The sequence below is a fragment of the Glycine soja genome, chromosome 15, assembly GCF_004193775.1.
Source record: "Glycine soja cultivar W05 chromosome 15, ASM419377v2, whole genome shotgun sequence".
Lineage (NCBI taxonomy): Eukaryota > Viridiplantae > Streptophyta > Magnoliopsida > Fabales > Fabaceae > Glycine > Glycine soja.
In genome coordinates, this window is record NC_041016.1 from 33,057,685 (window position 1) to 33,079,791 (window position 22,107).

The 22,107-nt window shown below is 37.8% G+C and overlaps 2 protein-coding genes and 1 pseudogene across 3 annotated transcripts; 2 read left to right on the forward strand and 1 right to left on the reverse strand.

Moving 5' to 3' along the window:
* The first annotated feature begins 9,401 nt into the window (after window positions 1-9,401).
* On the forward strand, window positions 9,402-11,701 carry LOC114387131 (protein Jade-1-like). 2 transcript variants are annotated; one of them, XM_028347264.1, is made up of 2 exons: window positions 9,402-10,518; window positions 11,433-11,701. In XM_028347264.1, exons 1-2 carry the CDS (start codon window positions 9,616-9,618, stop codon window positions 11,475-11,477), a joined length of 948 nt encoding a protein of 315 aa, XP_028203065.1. In that variant the 5' UTR covers window positions 9,402-9,615; the 3' UTR covers window positions 11,478-11,701. The 2 variants fall into 2 exon arrangements, with proteins under 2 accessions (XP_028203065.1, XP_028203064.1); XM_028347263.1 differs by having other exon boundaries at window positions 9,406-10,518; window positions 11,427-11,701.
* Window positions 11,702-11,959: 258 nt separating this feature from the next.
* On the reverse strand, window positions 11,960-14,333 carry LOC114386481 (annotated as a pseudogene).
* A 1,713-nt stretch (window positions 14,334-16,046) lies between these two features.
* LOC114386075 lies at window positions 16,047-16,674 on the forward strand. The gene is made up of 2 exons (XM_028346082.1): window positions 16,047-16,394; window positions 16,507-16,674. Exons 1-2 carry the CDS (start codon window positions 16,047-16,049, stop codon window positions 16,672-16,674), a joined length of 516 nt encoding a protein of 171 aa, XP_028201883.1.
* The last annotated feature ends 5,433 nt before the right edge of the window (window positions 16,675-22,107 follow it).

Consider the following 22,107-nt stretch of genomic DNA (forward strand, 5'->3'; position numbering starts at 1 on the left):
GTTCCAAAACACAAGACTGTTAGTCTTGTTGTTCATACTTCACTTAGAGCATCAGCTAAGGAAGATTGGTACCTAGATAGCGGCTGTTCCAGACACATGACAGGAGTCAAAGAATTCCTGGTGAACATTGAACCTTGCTCCACTAGCTATGTGACATTTGGAGATGGTTCTAAAGGAAAGATCACTGGAATGGGAAAGCTAGTCCATGATGGACTTCCTAGTCTGGACAAAGTACTGCCGGTGAAGGGACTGACTGCAAACTTGATCAGCATCAGTCAGTTGTGTGATGAAGGATTCAATGTAAACTTCACAAAGTCAGAATGCTTGGTGACAAATGAGAAGAGTGAAGTTCTAATGAAGGGCAGCAGATCAAAGGACAACTGTTACCTATGGACACCTCAAGAAACCAGTTACTCCTCCACATGTCTATCCTCCAAAGAAGATGAAGTCAAAATATGGCATCAAAGGTTTGGACATCTGCACTTAAGAGGCATGAAGAAAATCATTGACAAAGGTGCTGTGAGAGGCATTCCCAATCTGAAAATAGAAGAAGGCAGAATCTGTGGTGAATGTCAGATTGGAAAGCAAGTCAAGATGTCCCACCAGAAGCTTCAACATCAGACCACTTCCAGGGTACTGGAACTACTTCACATGGACCTGATGGGGCCTATGCAAGTTGAAAGCCTTGGAGGAAAGAGGTATGCCTATGTTGTTGTGGATGATTTCTCCAGATTTACCTGGGTCAACTTTATCAGAGAGAAATCAGACACCTTTGAAGTATTCAAGGAGTTGAGTCTAAGACTTCAAAGAGAAAAGGACTGTGTCATCAAGAGAATCAGGAGTGACCATGGCAGAGAGTTTGAAAACAGCAGGTTTACTGAATTCTGCACATCTGAAGGCATCACTCATGAGTTCTCTGCAGCCATTACACCACAACAAAATGGCATAGTTGAAAGGAAAAACAGGACTTTGCAAGAGGCTGCTAGGGTCATGCTTCATGCCAAAGAACTTCCCTATAATCTCTGGGCTGAAGCCACGAACACAGCATGCTACATCCACAACAGAGTCACACTTAGAAGAGGGACTCCAACCACTCTGTATGAAATCTGGAAAGGGAGGAAGCCAACTGTCAAGCACTTCCACATCTTTGGAAGTCCATGTTACATTTTGGCAGATAGAGAGCAAAGGAGAAAGATGGATCCCAAGAGTGATGCAGGAATATTCCTGGGATACTCTACAAACAGCAGAGCATATAGAGTATTCAATTCCAGAACCAGAACTGTGATGGAATCCATCAATGTGGTTGTTGATGATCTAACTCCAGCAAGAAAGAAGGATGTCGAAGAAGATGTCAGAACATCGGGAGACAATGTAGCAGATACAGCTAAAAGTGCAGAAAATGCAGAAAACTCTGATTCTGCTACAGATGAATCAAACATCAACCAACCTGACAAGAGACCCTCCATTAGAATCCAGAAGATGCACCCCAAGGAGCTGATTATAGGAGATCCAAACAGAGGAGTCACTACAAGATCAAGGGAGATTGAGATTGTCTCCAACTCATGTTTTGTCTCCAAAATTGAGCCCAAGAATGTGAAAGAGGGACTGACTGATGAGTTCTGGATCAATGCTATGCAAGAAGAATTGGAGCAATTCAAAAGGAATGAAGTCTGGGAGCTAGTTTCGAGACCCGAGGGAACTAATGTGATTGGCACCAAGTGGATCTTCAAGAACAAAACCAATGAAGAAGGTGTTATAACCAGAAACAAGGCCAGACTTGTTGCTCAAGGCTACACTCAGATTGAAGGTGTAGACTTTGATGAAACTTTCGCTCCAGTTGCTAGACTTGAGTCCATCAGATTGTTACTTGGTGTAGCTTGCATCCTCAAATTCAAGCTGTACCAGATGGATGTGAAGAGCGCGTTTCTGAATGGATACCTGAATGAAGAAGCCTATGTGGAGCAGCCAAAGGGATTTATAGATCCAACTCATCCAGATCATGTATACAGGCTCAAGAAGGCTCTCTATGGATTGAAGCAAGCTCCAAGAGCTTGGTATGAAAGGCTAACAGAGTTCCTTACTCGGCAAGGGTATAGGAAGGGAGGAATTGACAAGACTCTCTTTGTCAAACAAGATGCTGAAAATTTGATGATAGCACAGATATATGTTGATGACATTGTGTTTGGAGGGATGTCGAATGAGATGCTTCGACATTTTGTCCAACAGATGCAATCTGAATTTGAGATGAGTCTTGTTGGAGAGCTGACTTATTTTCTGGGACTCCAAGTGAAGCAGATGGAAGACTCCATATTCCTCTCACAAAGCAAGTATGCAAAGAACATTGTCAAGAAGTTTGGGATGGAGAATGCCAGCCATAAAAGAACACCTGCACCTACTCACTTGAAGCTGTCAAAAGATGAAGCATGGACCAGTGTTGATCAAAGTCTGTACAGAAGCATGATTGGGAGCTTACTATATTTAACAGCTAGCAGACCCGACATCACCTATGCAGTAGGTGTTTGTGCAAGATATCAAGCCAATCCTAAGATAAGTCACTTGACTCAAGTAAAGAGAATTCTGAAATATGTAAATGGCACCAGTGACTATGGGATTATGTTCTATCATTGTTCAGATTCAATGCTGGTTGGGTATTGTGATGCTGATTGGGCTGGAAGTGCAGATGACAGAAAAAGCACTTCTGGTGGATGTTTCTATTTGGGAACCAATCTTATTTCATGGTTCAGCAAGAAGCAGAACTGTGTGTCCCTATCTACCGCAGAAGCAGAGTATATTGCAGCAGGAAGCAGCTATTCACAACTAGTTTGGATGAAGCAGATGCTCAAGGAGTACAATGTCGAACAAGATGTCATGACATTATACTGTGACAACATGAGTGCTATTAATATTTCTAAAAATCCTGTTCAACACAGCAGAACCAAGCACATTGACATTAGACATCACTATATTAGAGAGCTTGTTGATGATAAAGTTATCACACTGGAGCATGTTGACACTGAGGAACAAATAGCGGATATTTTCACAAAGGCATTGGATGCAAATCAGTTTGAAAAACTGAGGGGCAAGCTGGGCATTTGTCTGCTAGAGGAATTATAGCAGCTACTGCTATCTGAACGTGCTCAAACGTCTCACTTAACATTAATAGCACGTTCACTACTAAACCAAAGCAAATTCGACCGTTGCTTCACACGTCCCTCTACATTCCGCATTCAAACTTATATTTACGTGGTAATCTCGTTTTCAGCATTTCCCAACAGCTCTCAGAGATTTACGAAACCATTCCAAACGCTCTGCTTTTCCATGGCTACCTCACCAAAAGAAACTTCAGCTCCTGGTTCACCCTCTGTACCATCATCTCCATCATCCACCAAAGCACCATCAATCCAGGAACAACCTGAATTCCATATCCAACCCATACAGGTGATTCCTGGTCAAGCCCCTGTTCCTGAAAAACTGGTTCCCAAACGACAACAGGGTGTGAAGATTTCTGAAAACCCTAGCCTTGCAACCAGTCCTAGGGAAGTAGACACAGAGATGGATAAGAAGATCCGCAGTATTGTAAGTAATATTCTGAAAAATGCCTCTGTTCCTGATGCTGATGAAGATGTTCCAACATCTTCCACCCCAGATGTTGCTGTTCCTGATGCTGAGAAAGATGTTCCGACATCTTCCACCCCAAATACTGAAGTCCTCTCTTCACCCAGCAAAGAGGAATCAACAGAGGAAGAGGATCAAGCCACAAAGGAGACCCCTGCACCAAGGGCACCAGAACCTGCTTCAGGTGACCTCATTGACCTGGAAGAAGTAGAATCTGATGAGGAACCCATTGCCAACAGGTTGGCACCTGGCATTGCGGAAAGACTACAAAGCAGAAAAGGAAAAACCCCCCTTAAGAGGTCTGGACGAATCAAGACTATGGCCCAGAAGAAAAGCACTCCAATCACTCCTACGACATCCAGACGGAGCAAAGTTGCAATCCCTTCCAAGAAGAGGAAAGAAATTTCCTCATCTGATTCTGATGATGATGTCGAACCAGATGCTCCCGACATCAAGAGGACCAAGACATCAGGGAAGAAGGTGCCTGGAAATGTCCCTGATGCACCATTGGACAACATCTCATTCCACTCCATTGGCAATGCTGAAAGGTGGAAATTCGTGTATCAACGCAGACTTGCCTTGGAAAGAGAACTGGGAAGAGCTGCCTTGGATTGCAAGGAGATCATGGACCTCATCAAGGCTGCTGGACTGCTGAAAACAGTCACCAAGTTGGGAGATTGTTATGAAAGCCTAGTAAGGGAATTCATTGTCAACATTCCCTCTGACATAACAAACAGAAAGAGTGATGAGTATCAAAAAGTATTTGTCAGAGGAAAATGTGTTAAATTCTCCCCTGCTGTGATCAACAAATACCTGGGCAGACCAACTGATGGAGTGGTGGACATTAATGTCTCTGAGCATCAAATTGCCAAGGAAATCACTGCCAAACAAGTCCAGCATTGGCCAAAGAAAGGGAAGCTTTCAGCAGGGAAGCTAAGTGTGAAGTATGCAATTCTGCACAGGATTGGCGCTGCAAACTGGGTACCCACCAATCATACTTCCACTGTTGCCACAGGTTTGGGTAAATTTCTGTATGCTGTTGGAACCAAGTCCAAATTTAATTTTGGAAACTATATTTTTGATCAAACTGTTAAGCATTCAGAATCATTTGCTGTCAAATTACCCATTGCCTTCCCAACTGTACTATGTGGCATTATGTTGAGTCAACATCCCAACATTTTAAACTACACTGACTCTGTGATGAAGAGAGAATCTCCTCTATCCCTGCATTACAAATTGTTTGAGGGGACACATGTCCCAGACATTGTCTCGACATCAGGGAAAGCTGCTGCTTCAGGTGCTGTGTCCAAGGATGCTCTGATTGCTGAACTCAAGGACACATGCAAGGTGCTGGAAGCAACCATCAAAGCCACCACAGAGAAGAAGATGGAGCTAGAACGGCTGATCAAAAGGCTCTCAGAAAGTGGCATTGATGATGGAGAAGCAGCTGAGGAAGAAGAAGAAGCAGCTGAGGAAGAAGAAGAAGCACCTGAGGAAAAAGATGCTGCAGCAGAGGAAGAGGAAGATGCAGCAGAGGATACTGATTCAGATGATGATTCTGAAGCCACCCCATGACCATCAGACCTTTATTTTTTTGCTTTTACTAGCTATAAGGGCATGTCCCTTTAAACAATGATTTACTATTGGTCTGTAATAGTTGCACCTTAAGATTCATGCATTCTACTTTTGTCAAATTCTGTCTAAAAAGGGGGAGTAATAGTGTTATGTATTATGCATGATTTATGATTTTGAGTAGTAGGATACTATGTATGCAATAGTAGTATTATGCATGATTGATACGATGTATGGCAGTAGGATACGATGTATGCATGATTCATGATTTTGAGGGGGAGTTGTATGTATATGATTTTGAGGGGGAGACTGCTGCTGCTGCTGAGGATGACTGGTGTAAGCTACTAGTAGCTGACAATAGATGCAACAGTAAGAGCATGGAGACAGGGGGAGCAGCTGATGTCACGAGAGATGTCTTGACATCCTGGAAACGACTTGCAACTTGTCTAAACTACAGATTCCGTTGTGCTTGATTACTCTGATAATGAAAGTTGCTGATCCCACTTGCATAACTGCTCGTACCTGCTCAGGAAGTGTCTAAGTATGTTTTAGACAAAATTTGCCAAAGGGGGAGATTGTTAGTGCTTAGCTCTACTGAGTTTTTAAAAGATTGGCTAAAGTTTTGTTAAAACATAAGCACTTAGACAATGAAGGAAAGCTGGAGTTGCTGCACATGATGTCCAACGTTATGTCAAAGAATAAGATCGGGCTGCACAATGCACAAGGCAAGATGAAATGTCGAATGAAGAATTGAAGCTGCAGGATTCACGATGTCGGATACAATGTCCAGGACATCCTGCCCGAAAATACTGGAATTGCTAAAAGCATTGAAGCTGCAGGATCCACGATGTCGGATACAATGTCCAGGACATCCTGCCCGAGAATACTGGAGTTGCTGTACAATGCAAGATAAAAGTCAAGTGAAGAAGTGAAGCTGCAGGATCCACGATGTCGGATACGATGTCCTGACATCCGGCCCGAAAATACTGGACATATAAATCTACTATATCTTTAACAGATTATTGTGCAGTTAGCAAGAGATAAGATGATCTATCTTTAGGAACGAATTAAAAGATAATTAAAGTTCGAATTACAAACTAGAAGAGTTCGTTCAGGGATTAAAGATTAAAGATTAAAGATAAAAAACTAAAAGATCAAACTGTATCTTTTAGATCTTTAAGTGCAGATTTTTTCAGAAGAATGATAGATCTCATCCAGCACAAGAAGTTGCAGCCCAGATACGCTCACTGCTATATAAACACGAAGGCTGCACGAGTTCTGTACCAAGTCCGGGATTGAAGAGTTATTTTGTGAGTTTTGGGACTTGAGTGTTTTGTGAGCCACCTTGATGGTACCCTAACATCAAGTGTTGGACCTGAGTGTGTAGAGTTGATCTCTAGTGTGTAGAGTTGATCTCTAGTGTGTAGAGTTGATCTCTAGTGTGTAGAGTTGATCTCTTTTGTTCAGAGAGCAATCTCTGGTGTGTCTTTGAATTATTTGTAAACACGGGAGTGTGATTGAGAGGGAGTGAGCGGGGTTCTCATATCTAAGAGTGGCTCTTAGGTAGAGATTGCACGGGTAGTGGTTAGGTGAGAAGGTTGTAAACAGTGGCTGTTAGACCTTGAACTAACACTATTTGAGTGGATTTCCTCCCTGGCTTGGTAGCCCCCAGATGTAGGTGAGGTTGCACCGAACTGGGTTAACAATTCTCTTGTGTTATATACTTGTTTAATCTGTTCATACAGTCAAATATAATCTGCATGTTCTGAAGCGTGATGTCGTGACATCCTGTACGACATCTGGCATTGGTATCAGAATTTCAACAAGCATATGGTTCAAGAGTTGGAGAAACCCCCTTAACTTTACTTACATTAATTTCTAACTTTACTTGCACTAATTTCTATTTCTATACCAAAATATAATTATTAACATTTAGGTCATTAATGAATCATTATTCTACCAAAGAATTTTCTCTTAATTATCCTTATTCTTTCTAGAATTTAGCTTACAAACTTAAGAGTTTAACCATGTCTAGGTATCCTATGGTAACATTTCATTTTTTACCATTTCAATAGTCTAAAATAATATCCAATCGCATAACATTGTCTACCACACACACATGAAAAATTAAAATATTACAAATTTCATATTTGATTTTTAGTTTTTCTAAAAACTTTTGTCTATTTTTAATACCCTGTTTATTTTTATTACTAACTAGTCTTATTAGCAATAAAAATAAAACGGAATATATTTGTGGATCAATTACTAATAAAATTCTATTAATTTATTAGAGATCAAAAACATATTTTAGTCAAAAATCTATATAGCTATTGAGTAAATATTCATTCCATATTATTTTTATAAATAAATTAAAACTAATATTTTTTTCATGTCTTATTTTCTATATTTAAATCAAAATGTGATATGTCATTGGAAATATTATTCTCTTGCTTTTTTATGTGTTACGTTCATAAATTCATGTTAAATGACTTTTAGCTTCATTTTTTTTTTATAGAAAATGATTTTTATCTTAATGTGATATATTAACATATAATGAAGTAATGATTATAAGAAAACTTAAAAGTGTTTGTTTCACACACAAGATAAGAAACACGAATTGTAAAAAAATATACTCCTATACCACAAATTAGAATCTCTAACTTGGAGAGTAAAATTTTCACTCCACTCCCTCTCTCAATAAGACATTTTTATTTTAGAGGAAGGATCCACTTTCGATTCCCTCAGTGTAAAATATTGTTGGATTAGAGATAATTATGTAATGTGAGCAGCAGAAAATTAGAAGACAACATGATATCTAGTTTAAGATAAAAAACTTACATATTTATTCTTTTATATAATATATTATAACAATTTAGAATATTTATATATGAAGACAACTTTAATTTTTGTTTTACCCAAACTCATAAATTTTCTAGATTAACTTTGTATAGACTATTGCACTATCTATTATTTGAGTCACTTTTTGTTGTTTATTTCTTTTTTTCCACCATTTTCCTTATCTATTTTATTATTTATTAGTATTTTAACTTTTAATTGTATGACATAAATGCTTATTTTAATATAATGAAAATTTAAACAAATAAGTGTTTTAAATATATATAATATATTATAATTAAAATATATAATAAATAAATACTTTAAATATTTAAATTATAGTTTAATTTATAATCATATAATTATTTTGAATTATTATTATTTAAAAAAATTGAAAATTAATTTAAAGATAAAGTAAAATTTGGGTAAAATTTGGTGAGGTAGTTGTGTAGTTCATGTGAATCTTAAGTTAAAATTTGGTTACTTCCACTATACACGGAGAAAATTTAGTTTAATTGGTTTTTTTATAGGTAAAAGAAATAAAAAAAATATTTAATTGATTGAATAATGTACGAGTTGTTGTGAATATTTTTTTATATTTGTCGTCAATTAATACAAATAAAGAAAAATCTTTTAAAAAATATACAAAAATATATATAAAAAAGTAGTTTGAAATCATCAAGAGTGAAAAAAATTTATTAGTTGCAGAACTAAATGTGAAGTGTACATTTAAAAGGAATAGGGGAGAAAATATTAAAAATAGTTAATTGGAAGAATATATAACATAAAAGTCTCATTGTTCGAGTTGTGCATTTTAATTTATTGTATGAGTAAATTTTACATCACTTTTGTGTGTACTCGTTTATATTTTGGCGATAATTTTGTTTGTATAAAATATAAGTTCTTAAATTAGTATTATACGTATATTTATTTAATTTATTTGTTAACATCTTTATTTCTTAATTTATATATATAGAAAAAATTTATAAAGCTAAATTATATATTATATTCTATACTTTATATGTAAAATGTTAGTATTATCATTATTATTTTAATCTAGTTATAAACTGCATGCGCCAATCTCGAGTGAAATTAGACTCCCTCTCCCTCCTCCCACCTAAACCATCAAATTTCGGTCCCAAATTCCAAATCCACTAATCTCATGTTCTCCTGCTTGGTCAGAAGAATTAACGCTGACCCATCACCCTTAAAACGCTGCGTTTCAGTGCAACTCCATTTTAATCCCATGGTATGACTCAACAAAGCGCGGGTACTGCAATACGCTGTTTCATTAATTAATCAAACTCTAAAAACGACAGCCGTTTGTTCGAACTCCCGCCCTATTTTCAATTTCATTCATTCATCACTCTAAAAATTCCGCTTCCAATTATTTTCTCCCATCCTCCCAATTTCCCTTCCCTCCCTTCCTTCCCCTTTTTCACTTAACCCGCTCCAATTCTCAAATCTCAATTCAAAAGAATCAAAACCCAAACTTCAATTCGTTTCCCTCACAACACTTTCCCTTCCCAATCAATTCCTCCTTCCACCACTTTCCTTCTCTTCTTCCCTTCAATGTTCTAACCTAACCCCAAAATGGATTCCTCCACCACATTCCTCAACGACCTTCCTCCCCTCAAGAGACTAAGACTCTTGCAACAACAACAGCAACAAAAAGAAGAACATCATTATTATGACTCTTCTTCACCTTTACCCGCTAAAAAACGCAAGGAGTCTCGAACCCTATCTCCACCCTCTCCCACCACCACCAAAACCGTTTATAACTATTCCCTCCCCGCCAAGAAAAGAGTGTGGGCCCTACAACCCCAGAGCCCACCCTCAAATGACGTCGTCCCCGCCTTCGACCTCAATGTGGAATACACACCCAGCCCCAACAACCACGGAGACTTCGAAGAAGACCACTCCGAGGACGAGGACGGGGTTCTATGCTGTGTGTGCCAGAGCACGGACGGCGACCCTGCGGATCCAATAGTCTTCTGCGACGGGTGCGACCTCATGGTGCACGCCTCCTGCTACGGCACTCCCCTGTCCAAGTCCATCCCGGATGGAGACTGGTTCTGCGAACGCTGCTGTTTCCGTTTCGAGAAGAATGATGTTGGCAACATCAATTGCAATGCTTGCGTGCTGTGCCCTTCCACCGAGGGGGCGATGAAGCGGACCACCGCCGAGGAGGAAGGTGGCGCGACGTGGGCACACGTGGTGTGCGCCCTGTTCGTGCCGGAAGTGTTCTTTCTTGACCCCGAAGGGAGGGAGGGGATCGACTTCTCCAAGGTTCCAAAGAAGAGGTGGGAGGAGAGGTGCTATCTTTGCGGATCCTGCGAAGGGTGTGCTTTGGTGTGTTCTGAGCCCAAGTGCGGGTTGGGGTTTCATGTCACTTGTGCGCTGAAGGAGGAACTTTGGATTGAGTACAGGGAAGGGAAGAAGGGTGGTACCATAGTTGCCGGCTTCTGCAAAAACCACACCCAAGTTTGGGAAAAGGTAATGTCTCTTTTCCCTCTATTTTTTGGTTTTGGTGTTGGTCCTAATCAATTAGGAAGAGTCGAAAAAACCTGAATAAACCAAACAGCAGCAACCAGATGCTGTTTGCTTTTTTATTGCTGCACTTGCGTTTCAATTGTCTGCATAATTTCTATACTGGTTGTGTTTTTGGTACTTGGTTGCTGTTGTTTTGTTATAATTTGTGTGCTGGGAATTGAATCTTCCTAATTGGTATTGGACCAACATTTGGAATCGGAATTGGGTTTTGTTCAGTTTTCCCTCTGTCTAGTCATATTTGTGTGTCCGATAAGCTTAAGATAGCATTCAAATAACTTCAATATGAATTTTATAGTGGATGGTTGGATTAATGTTTCTAAAATTTAAGTTCGGGTTAAACTGAGTTGGCAAAAGTAACCAAGTTTTGTTTTTACATAATTGAGTTTTTAGAATGTGCAAACATATTGCTTTTACAGAACTGAGTTATTATGCAAAATTCCAGTGTGCAAATGTATTTTTGGGAGTAACCAAACATGTCAAAACTGAATTTACTCTGCAAAAGTACATTCAACACTTAAAAATACTTTTTGAACGTTTAACCAAACATTAATTAATATCATTGTGTTTGGTATTCCATTTTCATGTTATCGCGTCAGTTTCCTTCATCTAAGTAATAGATACTCACTGATCAAAAAAGGAAAAGCTACCTATAATTTCTCATATTCACTTAAAGGTTTAAATGCAGAATCAAATAGAGGCGTAATGATTGACTTTCAAATAAAACTAAATCAAATGTGCAAAGTATTGATGTCAATTTGTTTTTTGGTTAGGCACATTGGTATTTTGTGGACAAGTTTATCGGTGTGGATTAGATTCATATGGTTTAACTAATTTGTCTTTTTTTGACGCAGCAACAGCAATCTGGGAAGTACAAAATTGTTGCTGTCGAAGATGAAAAGTAGCAAAAGTCTTGGTTTTTTTTTTAAAACTGTTAGTTAATTAACCATCTTAGGGAAATTCAAAGTTAGTTACTTTTGAAGATCATTTGAATCTGTTGTAATTTTACTCTTCATAGCTGATAGCTTTTATGCTTTTTGTTAGTGCTCTAAATCTTCAGATGAAGGCTGTTGCCGACAGTATGTGATCATTGTTACGTTAGAACAATAACAGTTGAATTGTGATCAAATTGAGTTTGTTATAACAAAAAAGGAAAAAAAAAGTGAAAAAAAATAATGGTGTACACGACACAAGACAAACTTCCTTTATTCAACAAATTTCAATAACCACTGCACCGTGTAACAAAAAATAGACTCAATACAAAACATTTCCTTTTTAAAAAGAAAAATACTATAACATGCAATGCAAGCACCTATAAAACAGAATTCAAAACTCATTCTGGGACTAAAATATAATGTGAATGGTTTTCAAGAATATTGGATCAACATTATGCAGCTTCCTTGAGCTTCTTTGTGATGTTGGTGATATATTTGCCTTGGTGGAATGCTTACTCCAGCTCAAGCTTGGTTGTTTTGAACCATCACCAGCATAAGTTCCTGAACCACGGAACCATATGGACTACCACCTTTTAGTTCCTCCATCTCGAACATTCCAGCACTAAATGTGTATCCAATTGGAACAAATAACATTCCATGATGAACCGGTTGAGCTATAGCAGTAAGCCAGGCATACTCATCCCACAATTTCTCATCATTAATATTCCGTAAGATCTTCCTTAAAGACACTAGTCAGTATCATTTAATACATTATATACTTACAATTACTTAAAAAGATAAGATTGAAAGATTTTTATGTTCTCACAATGTTCGATTAAGAAACCAGAAGTAATTTTTTATTTATAGAAAAATGTTACATATATATTCTGCCATGATTTCTATTAAAAACTTTTCTCCTATTGATTACTTAATAGGTATCTTAGGATCCTCATTAAAAGAGCCTATAGTTTTTACATTTTAGCATCATGTTGATTTAAGTGGAATATGATTTGGGTCTTTTAAGCAGAGTCTCGGCTCGGGTTATAAGTTTGTAGATGAAACAAACATAACCCAGGAAAGATCTCACTTAAAGTGACTAATCAAATTTTCCAACAAAAATTAATCATTCAAAAAACAGATATATACTTCATACTCACAACATACTTATCCAAAAAAAAAAGGTGTATTTTTTCAATAAATTTTGTTTGTTTTCTTAGTGCTCAATGACTGTTTAGCAAATGTCAACACCATTAACGAAATTGATCAAGAAACCAAGTGTTTAGACAGAGGGTCTTATGCTGTAGTCTCTTGCCCACCACCTTGGGATCTGGTGCTGTAGAAGATTCCAACAAGTTTGCCTGCAAGTTGTTGTGTTTCCCATAAACCTCCGCTTGCATCTAGAAAGGCTTTAAACTAAAGCCGAAGACAAATCCATCAACCTTGGAGCTTTTTAAAACCCTATGGGGTTGGGCATGCGATCTACTTGGTGGAAATTGGTTCGACCTGTGTGACCTAGCCGAGTTTCCGAATGAACTGCTGAACTAAGGGTTGTTGGTCATTGGTGCATGCTGCATAATCGGGGCAATCTGTGCGACCAGGCTGAGTTTCCGGATGAACCGCGGGTTTCGGGTCACTGCTGGATGTGTCATACATTTAAACATGAATACTGGAAAAACACCCTTGCCATGATTCGAACTCACCACCTATAGCAAACTAGAGACTATTTGTTGATACAACATTAACAACTGTAATATATATATATATTATAAATTATATATAATTATTTATAACACTATAATTCCTGATTATGCGATTCAATTAATGATCCACTAGTTTGACCATTGACTAGTGATCCAATGCTTTCATCAGATCGATTTAAAATTATGCCTTAGAGAAATCATTGGGAGTAATCATTGGTACATCACTCCTGGTTGGTTTTCTCCTTTTGCCAAACACTTAATCTGGTAATGTCTCATGTACCTGCTCATGTGTTTAACACACACACACACACATTGTTTAAGGTCTCACTGTTGAGCTGTAAATGTCTCAATGGAATAAGACTACAAAATATAGGAAAACTTGCTACATGATTTCATCGAAAGAACAAAGATTGAAAGAACAGAGACTGAAGTCTTAAAAAGAGGTTCTGAGAGGCCATGAACCATTGGAAACTATGGCCAAAACCCAATGTAGAGAAAATTGAACACAAGTTACAAAACCAACCTTATGAAAAGTGGTTGAACAATAATATTGAAACCAATTACCACAACTAACACAGCAACTCCAATATAATTACCAAAAAAAACTTGTATTTTATGTGCTAAGCCTAAAAGGAAAAGCGAACCTTAGCTCTGGAATGAACTTTGCTCAGTTATTTACAATTTTATACATTTATAAAATTGAATACATAGGAATGATAGGATTAGGAATGGGGAATAGAGTTTAATTTAAATACACTGTTATTGTAATAAACCAATTTAGAAATCGCTCTAATATGATTTTTAAAATAATTGTTACCAACGCTCACGAATTTTAATTATATGTGACAGGGTAAATAATGTATTTCATGTAAACTGAAAATAAATATACGTACCTGCCATAGTTTGGCCTCAACGCCTTCAACACAATTGGTTCCTTTCTTTATTTCTTCTGCTAGTCTCTCCACATGTCCGTACAATGAGTAGTACCTGTCAGTGTAATGTAAATATTCATTTTTTATTAAAGATTAACAAAATTCCTCTCATGTTTTTTTTTCTCACACTGAAAATTCCTCTCATGTGAATAACTATAGAAAAATGCTTACGCAATATAAACTTGGACGGCCATTGATGATGATATTTTTTTTTACGATACTGATGATGATCTTCTAAAGTAACTGGGCTTCAATTTTTTTTCCTGCGTTTCGTTATGGGCTTAAATCACGAATCACAAAAAAATTCAGGTCATTACTCCCTGGGTGTTGCTAGGTGCACCCAGCAACATTGCTGATGCACCCAGCAATTAACTGAATGGGGGGTTAAATTTAAATTAAAAAACACACACCCAGCCTTTACGTTTTGTCTTCTTGTGTGGTTCTTTGGTCTCCTTCTTCTCCGTGCAGCTTCTTCTCCCTTGCAGCCATTACAGTGCCGTTTTCGAGCTCCATTGTGGCCTTTCCGCCGTCGAGGTTAGTACAACGTCTCTCCCCTCCCCTTTAATGGCCTTTGATGTTGTAGGTTAGACAAAGATGGTTGTAGGATAGAGGATTTAGGTCTTCCGTAGTTGGGAAAAAATGGAATAGGAATCGTTGTTGCGCTTAGGGAAGAACTTCTTCCGTAAGCAGAAGTTCTTGCTTATGGAAGAACTTCTTCCGAATGATGGCTTATAGGTTCATACGGAAGAACTTCTTCCATATGAGTAATACGGAAGACGTATGACTCATACGAAAGAAGTTCTTTCGTAAACTCATATGGAAGAAGTTCTTCTGTAAACACTTATGGAAGAACTTCTTTTGTATGAACATTTGATTTTTTTTAATAATTTAGTTAATTTTTTTTTAAATTTAATTGTACTTGTTTGTTTTGTATTAAAAATTGGTATGTTTTGTTTTTTAATGAAAAAAATATGTATGATTGCATGGTGTATGAAATAAATTTTGATGTTTAATATATTTGCATCAAAATAGTATATATTAGGTAACATTTTTGTTTTTGATGTCTAATATATTTGCATCAAAATAGAAATTAGGGTTAGTGGCTAAGGTTTAGTTAAGGGTGCCTAGGACTGACCGTGTGGTTAGGGCATAGGGCTTAGGGGGCAGAGGAGTGTTTATGTTAGGGTTAGGGTTGAGCGTAGGGGTTAGTTGGGATGTTAGGGTTTAATATGTATGATGGTATGTAGTTAGGGTTGGTTGTTAGGGTTAGTTTAGCAGTTAGGGGTGGCATTAGGGTTTGGTGTGGGGCTTAGGGTTTAATATATGTTGTGGTATGTTATTGGTAGGTAGTTTTAGAAATGGTAGATATGTAAAGGGGTAAGGTTGGTGGTTAGGATTTATTCTAGTGTCAAGGGTTGAGCTTGGGGTTTGGGTTAGGGTTTAGGGTTTATCTTAGTAGTTATGGGTGAGCTAATGGTTTAGTTTAGTCGTTAGGGTTTATTCTAGTGGCTAGGGTTGAGCTTTGAGCTTATTTTAGTTGTTAGGGTTTAGGTGTAGGGTTAGGTTTTAATATATATATGGTGTTATGTTATTAAGTTTTAGAAATGGTAGATATGTATTGGTTAGGGGTGAGGCTTGGGGTTAGTTTAGTTGGTTGGGATATTTTTAGTTGATAGGGTTGAGGTTAGGGTTAGTTTATTGATTAGGATTTAGGTTAGGGGTTAGTTTAGATGTTATGGGTTAGGTTAGGGTTTAGTGTCTAGGGTTTAGCTTATGTAGTGCATAGGCGGTAGTGTTTAGGGTAGTGTGATTAGGGTTTATAATGTAGGGTTGATGACTTAGGGTTATGTAGGTTTACAAATATATGAATATTGAATTTGACCAAAAAAATACATGATTTGCAGATCATGGTTAGAACGAGAGGTTTAGGTCATGCATTAGGTAAGGGTATAGGCAGAGGCCGGGGTGGACAGGATGAACATCATGCAGATGATGTTCCCAGGTGGCATAGGCCTACTGCATCCTTCCATAGACAACGAGTACATGTTTCTGTTGCTGAGGAAATTGCTGATATGACTGAGGATGTTCCTCCGATGACTACGGACGTACCTGCAGTTGGTGTAGAGGGCTTAGCTAGTGATGTTGTTGCGAGATCAGTTGTTGATGATGCTGAGGGATTCCCAGGTGGACCGCGGGACCCATCAGTGCTGACTTCGTTTGCGGAGCATGTTGCACACAACATATGGAGTGGAGAGGTATTATAATTTTTACGCAAAGTTAATTGTTAATTATTTGTTATTGTTGAGTGGTTTGTGATAATAAATTTTTGATATACTGTTATTTGGAATCATGTGTTCTTCAATTCAGGAACGTCCTAAATTGAAGCTGGCCTCCCACGGAAGAAAGGTAGAGAAATTTGGGAGGCCAGCGCCCGAGATTGCGGGGTTAGTCGCTGCCATAGGATTAACTCCTTTGATCGGGTGTTCAGTAGTCACCGGCGATCCGGGAGTTATATCCGCTTTCATGGAGAGGTAGCATAGGGAGACTAGCACCTTCCATCTTCCGGTAGGAGAGGTTATGATCACACTAGATGATGTGGCATCACTCCTCCATATACCGATCATAGGTGCCTTCCACAGCTTTGAGCCTCTACTTGTGGACGAGGCAGTCGTCTTGTTGATGGAGTTGCTTGAGGTCTTAGGTGAGGAGGCTAGAGTTGAGATTGTATGGGCGCATGGGGCATATGTATGCCTGTCGTGGCTACGGGATATCTATCTGAGGAGACGCGAGGCCGGACGGTGGATTGTAGCAGCTCGTGCTTATCTCTTCCACTTGGTTGGTTGCACTCTTTTTGCTAACAAGAGTGCAACACATGTTCATGTAATGCATCAGGAGGCTATTCAAGACCTGGGTGAGAGTGGGAGCTATGCCTGGGGAGCTGCCGCATTGGTGCATATGTATGACTTGTTAAATGAAGCTTCTCAGAGCAGTAGACGACATATTGTTGGGTACCTGACTTTATTACAGGTAAATTTTTTGTTTGTAATATGTTAAAATGAATTATGATGTAAATATGTTTTTTTTATGTGTATTTGACATTGATTTTATGCTCATGTCATGTTTGTAGTGCTGGATATATGAGCACTTTCCTAGTGCCCATGATTGCGTCACTGACGATGCGTACGATGAGACATCCCCACGTGCCTGCCGCTGGCTTACGATGAAGGCTTATATCAAGGGATTACCAGCAGCGCCGTACCAGACACGTTTAGATGCTTTGACGATCACTGAGGTGTGTTGGATTCCCTATGGTGATCATCGAGGAGTTAGGGGGTTTGACCTCATTTCGTGCTTCTAAGGCTAGCTTAGATGGGGTCCTATTGTGGTCATAGTTCGACTAGAGAGGGTGGTACGATAGTTCGGCTACATTCAGACCATCCCTCCGCCGCTTGTTAGTGCCTCCTTGTCATATGAGGATATCGACGACAGGTGGATGCATTACTCGGACCATCTAGCACCTGTGGGTGAGATTTTTGTTGTGCCTAGGCAGGTATCAGCAGATTACATGGAGTGATTCTTCCGAATATCTCATCCGTTTGTCACGCCCACACAGGTAGGTGATGAGCCCAGACATCCACCTGCCCCATAGCATGAGGAATACGTTGAGCCAGGTATTCCGAAGGTTCCAGTGGGAGCAGAAGATGGACCGTTAGAGGCATCTGATCCCCCTAGACATGCAATGGTAAGATTAGTTGCTTTAATGCTTTATAAAATGTTATTTATTTTAAATGTTGTAATAAATGTGTTTTTATGAATGTCATAGGATGCTTGTGAAGGTTGTGAAGCAATTGCAGAAAGGTTGGAGCGAGTGCTCAACCTAAGGATGGTCACTAAAGACACAAAGTTACATGAGATCATGGAAGATTGCCTTAGGATCGCTAGGGGTGACAGCTCAAATGGAAATGTTAGGGCGCGACGAAGACGACACACAGATCATTGATAGATCATGTTATGTCTTGTATTTGAAAACATTTTTGTATTTGTTATATTATTTTGGTTATAACATTTATTGAAATTATTTGTTACATTATTTTATTTTTTGTGCACTCTATATCACACACCTTCTAGAATTGATAAAATTAATAAATAATAATATGATGACGTAAAAAAAAAATATAAGAACTTCTTCCGTATGTTACATCTTACGAACAGATCTACTAAAATACAAGATACCCAGAAAAGACATAAAATGTGTACCTCTGCTGAAAAAAAAAAACACCACCTGGTAAGAGTTTCACCTTCACCGAACCGCTAACTCTCTCAACACTTGCAAAAACCACCACGAACGGTAGAAACCGGACAAGAATGAAAGAAACAAAGCTTGAAACATAAAATAATACACACAACGTTGCCAATTTAAAGAAAAAAAGGGAGGGGAAAATTGGCATTTTGATAAAATGTTGGGTGCACCAACAATGTTGTTGGGTGCACCTAGCAACACCCTTACTTCCTGCATGTCCCAATACTTGTGTGTAGACAAAATTGTCCCTAATGACTATCTTATTTGATTTCAAAATACATGTTCTAGAAAGTGGTGTATTAATAACATACAATTCTGAAATGACCATTTTGAAACACGTGTTATGTACTCACAGAAAAGATCTTTCAGATCTATATTTATTTGATTCCAAAATACCTGTTACGGAAATGGGTGTGTTAACAACACACAATTCTAGAATGACCATTTTGAAACACGCGCTACATACTTTTGGAGAAGGTCTTTCATAACTGTGTTTATTTGGTTCTGAAATACCTATTCCAGAAAAGGGTATGTTAACAACATACAATTCCAAAATGACCATTTCAAAACTCATGTTACATACTTCTAAAGAAGGTCTTCCATAACTGTGTTTATTTGATTCCAGAATACCTGTTCCAGAAAGGGAGTCTGTTAACAACATACAGATCCAAAATGCCCATTCCTAAACACATGTTACATACTTCTGAAAAAGGTCTTTCATAATTGTGTTTATTTGATTTCGGAGTACATGTGCCAGAAAAGGGTGTGTTAACAACACAAAATTTCGGAATGACTATTCTAAAACACATTTTACATTCTTCTGGAAAATGTCTTTCCATAACTGTGCTTATTTGATTCTGGAATACATGTTTTTGGAAAAGGGTGTGTTAACAACATAGATTATGGATGACCATGCTGGAACACATGTTACATACTTCTGGACTGTGTTTATTTGATTCTGGAATACTTGTTCCAAAAATGGGTGTGTTAACAACACACAATTCTAAAATGACCATTCTGAAACATGTGTTACATACTTCAAGAGAAGATTTTCCATAACATGTAACAAAAGGGTAGTTTAGGGATATTAAGAAAATTAAGGTGTGCAGAAAGTAAAGGCAAGAATATCAAACTCCAGGAATGTTCATAATAGTGGGAAGCATCAACTATATTTATAGTTGAACATTAGCTTTGACTTTGACCAAGATGATTGGACTTTTTAATTAGTTTTCTGGGTAAATGCCCACTTTAGTCCTTGCATTTTGCAATCGCTGACAATTTCATCCACATAATATGAAAATGATCAATTTAGTCCTTAAATGCACCAATGTACGCACAATGTAGTTCAATGGTCAAGTTATCTTTGTTTTCGATATGTGGCATGTTGATGTCGATATGGCAAATCCATGAGTATAGGAAACGTTCCACGTCAGCCAACAATGTTTTGGACTAAATTGTTAGTAAATTTTTTTTTAACGGTTGAAATTTATGAAGATAGCTTGTATTTTGAGAAGAAGGTTGTTCTTCCTAGTTTTGTGCTAATACGTTCTTATGTAATGACAAAATGGTCCTTAACAAATATAACTTAATAACAAAATAGTCCATTATATGCGAATTTAAAACACGCATTCAATGGGGAGAATACTTGTTTCTTCAATTTCATTCTAAATCCAAATATTAATCAATTCAAAATTTTAAAGCACAAAACCAAATTTTAGGAATTGGGATTATTAACTTAAAATCAACAAATCTCTTAACTGGATAGTTTCAAATTTCAAATCTTCTACATTCCAAACCAATTTATGCACTTGAAAACAACTAAGATTCAAAAAACCATTTTGCATATGTTTTCTCTATATATGTTTCTTTCTTTTCCAGATTTGAAACCCTTTGACCCAAGTAGAGTCTTAGCTTTGATTGCATTGCAACCTTCGACAACCATGCCTCCTCTACTACTGAGTAAAACCATCATAAGAAGGTCCTTTGTGAATTTAACCTCCTATTCTTTGGTTTTTGTGTTGTCTCTTCTAGCTATAGGCTTTGACTCAACCCCCATCTTTGGCTTCTTCGCCACTGTGGAGCAAGGCTGATCGAGGCCGTACCCGAATCAAATAAACATGAAAATGCAGTAACTAGGAAGTGATCCTAGGTCGTTTCCCAACGAGCAATGACAAACCAAATGTTCATAATATACTTGCGCAGTAATAGTAACGATTGGGGGGGGGGGTTTGTTTGTTTGGTGATTAAAGAGCAGAACAAGTAAACTGGAATATGAAACTACTAATATTAAAAACGGGTTGTTTCCTCTGATTCAGAAGCCATTCTCTTATCCTGGGTTATGGAGAATTCGTCCCTAACAGTCAATCACTTAATCCAACCCTATTTCAATTTACTAAGCGAAAATCAACTTAGGGTTGTTAATACGTGATTAGGCACCACATACACCAGTTACCCCTTCGTCCATTAAGCATGAACGCAAGTTAGGCTTAGAGGCAATTAATCGAACACGAAGCGTGCACTGATTAATGTTCACGAATTTGGGATAACTGGTGAAGGGAAAATTGCCAGGAAACCACATTACAAACGAAACCTCAAAGAGAGTTGGGCTTCGTCCTCAAAAGGAAACAACACCAGAAAAACTAGCCTTCCATAGATTCAAACAGAAAACACAAATGAAACATGAAGCAGAAATGTAAATAAACAGAAATGTAAATGAAACAGAAACGTAAATGAGAGTAGAAGAAGAAGCAAGAACGAAATTGTAATTAGAAGCAGAAAACAGAAAATTGCATTAAGAACGAAAACAACAACCTTAGAACAGAAAAACGTGAAAACCTAAAACAAAAGCTCTGAATAATAAAATAGCATAACAGAATAGCCTTGCACGAATCCCAAAGCTGCTATTTAAAAAGAGTCACTCAAAGTCACTGGGCCCTATTACAATACTCTGGCCCAAAATGAAATAAACACTGAACAACATAAAATAAAATTGTGAAATTTCCTAATTATAAATTAACTAAGGTAAGCGCTGCTTTATTTGCCCTCTTCAAGTCCATAACCAAAATCCGGATTAAGCCCAATGTTTCATTAATTCCTGAAATTAGATTTAAAACATCAAATTAGCTAAATGAGCCCAAATAATAAAACTGCCTGATTAATTGACAATTAAGACCAATCAGTAATTAAAATGGTGCAAAAAGGGTTTAGAAAATAGAAGAAAATGATGGCACATCAATACCCCCCATACTTAGCCTTTTGCACTCCTGGGCAAAATGAAACAAAGAACAAAATCCAAGGATATCAAAGAGAGACAAACAAAAACATTCACATATTTCTCAATGAACATCAAGGAATGAAAGGAATGGGTAACATCTAACATAAGGAGATCCAAAAAGTCAAGACATTCATGAAAATCATCCAAGCAACCCAATCATGGCAAAATAGTTAATCAGCTCAAGAATGAAAAGTGATAAAGCCTCACAAGATATACACTCTATCTCTCAAGTGTCTAGGCTACTATTTACCCTCAAAGCACCCATGAAAGCAAACACCACATAAACTTGGCAAGATTCTAAAATTGACAATCAACCCATAAACACAAGCACATGAGGATCAAAAGGTCTCTTAAGGTTGTAATGGGGCCAAGGACAAGGTATGGAAAAATATGG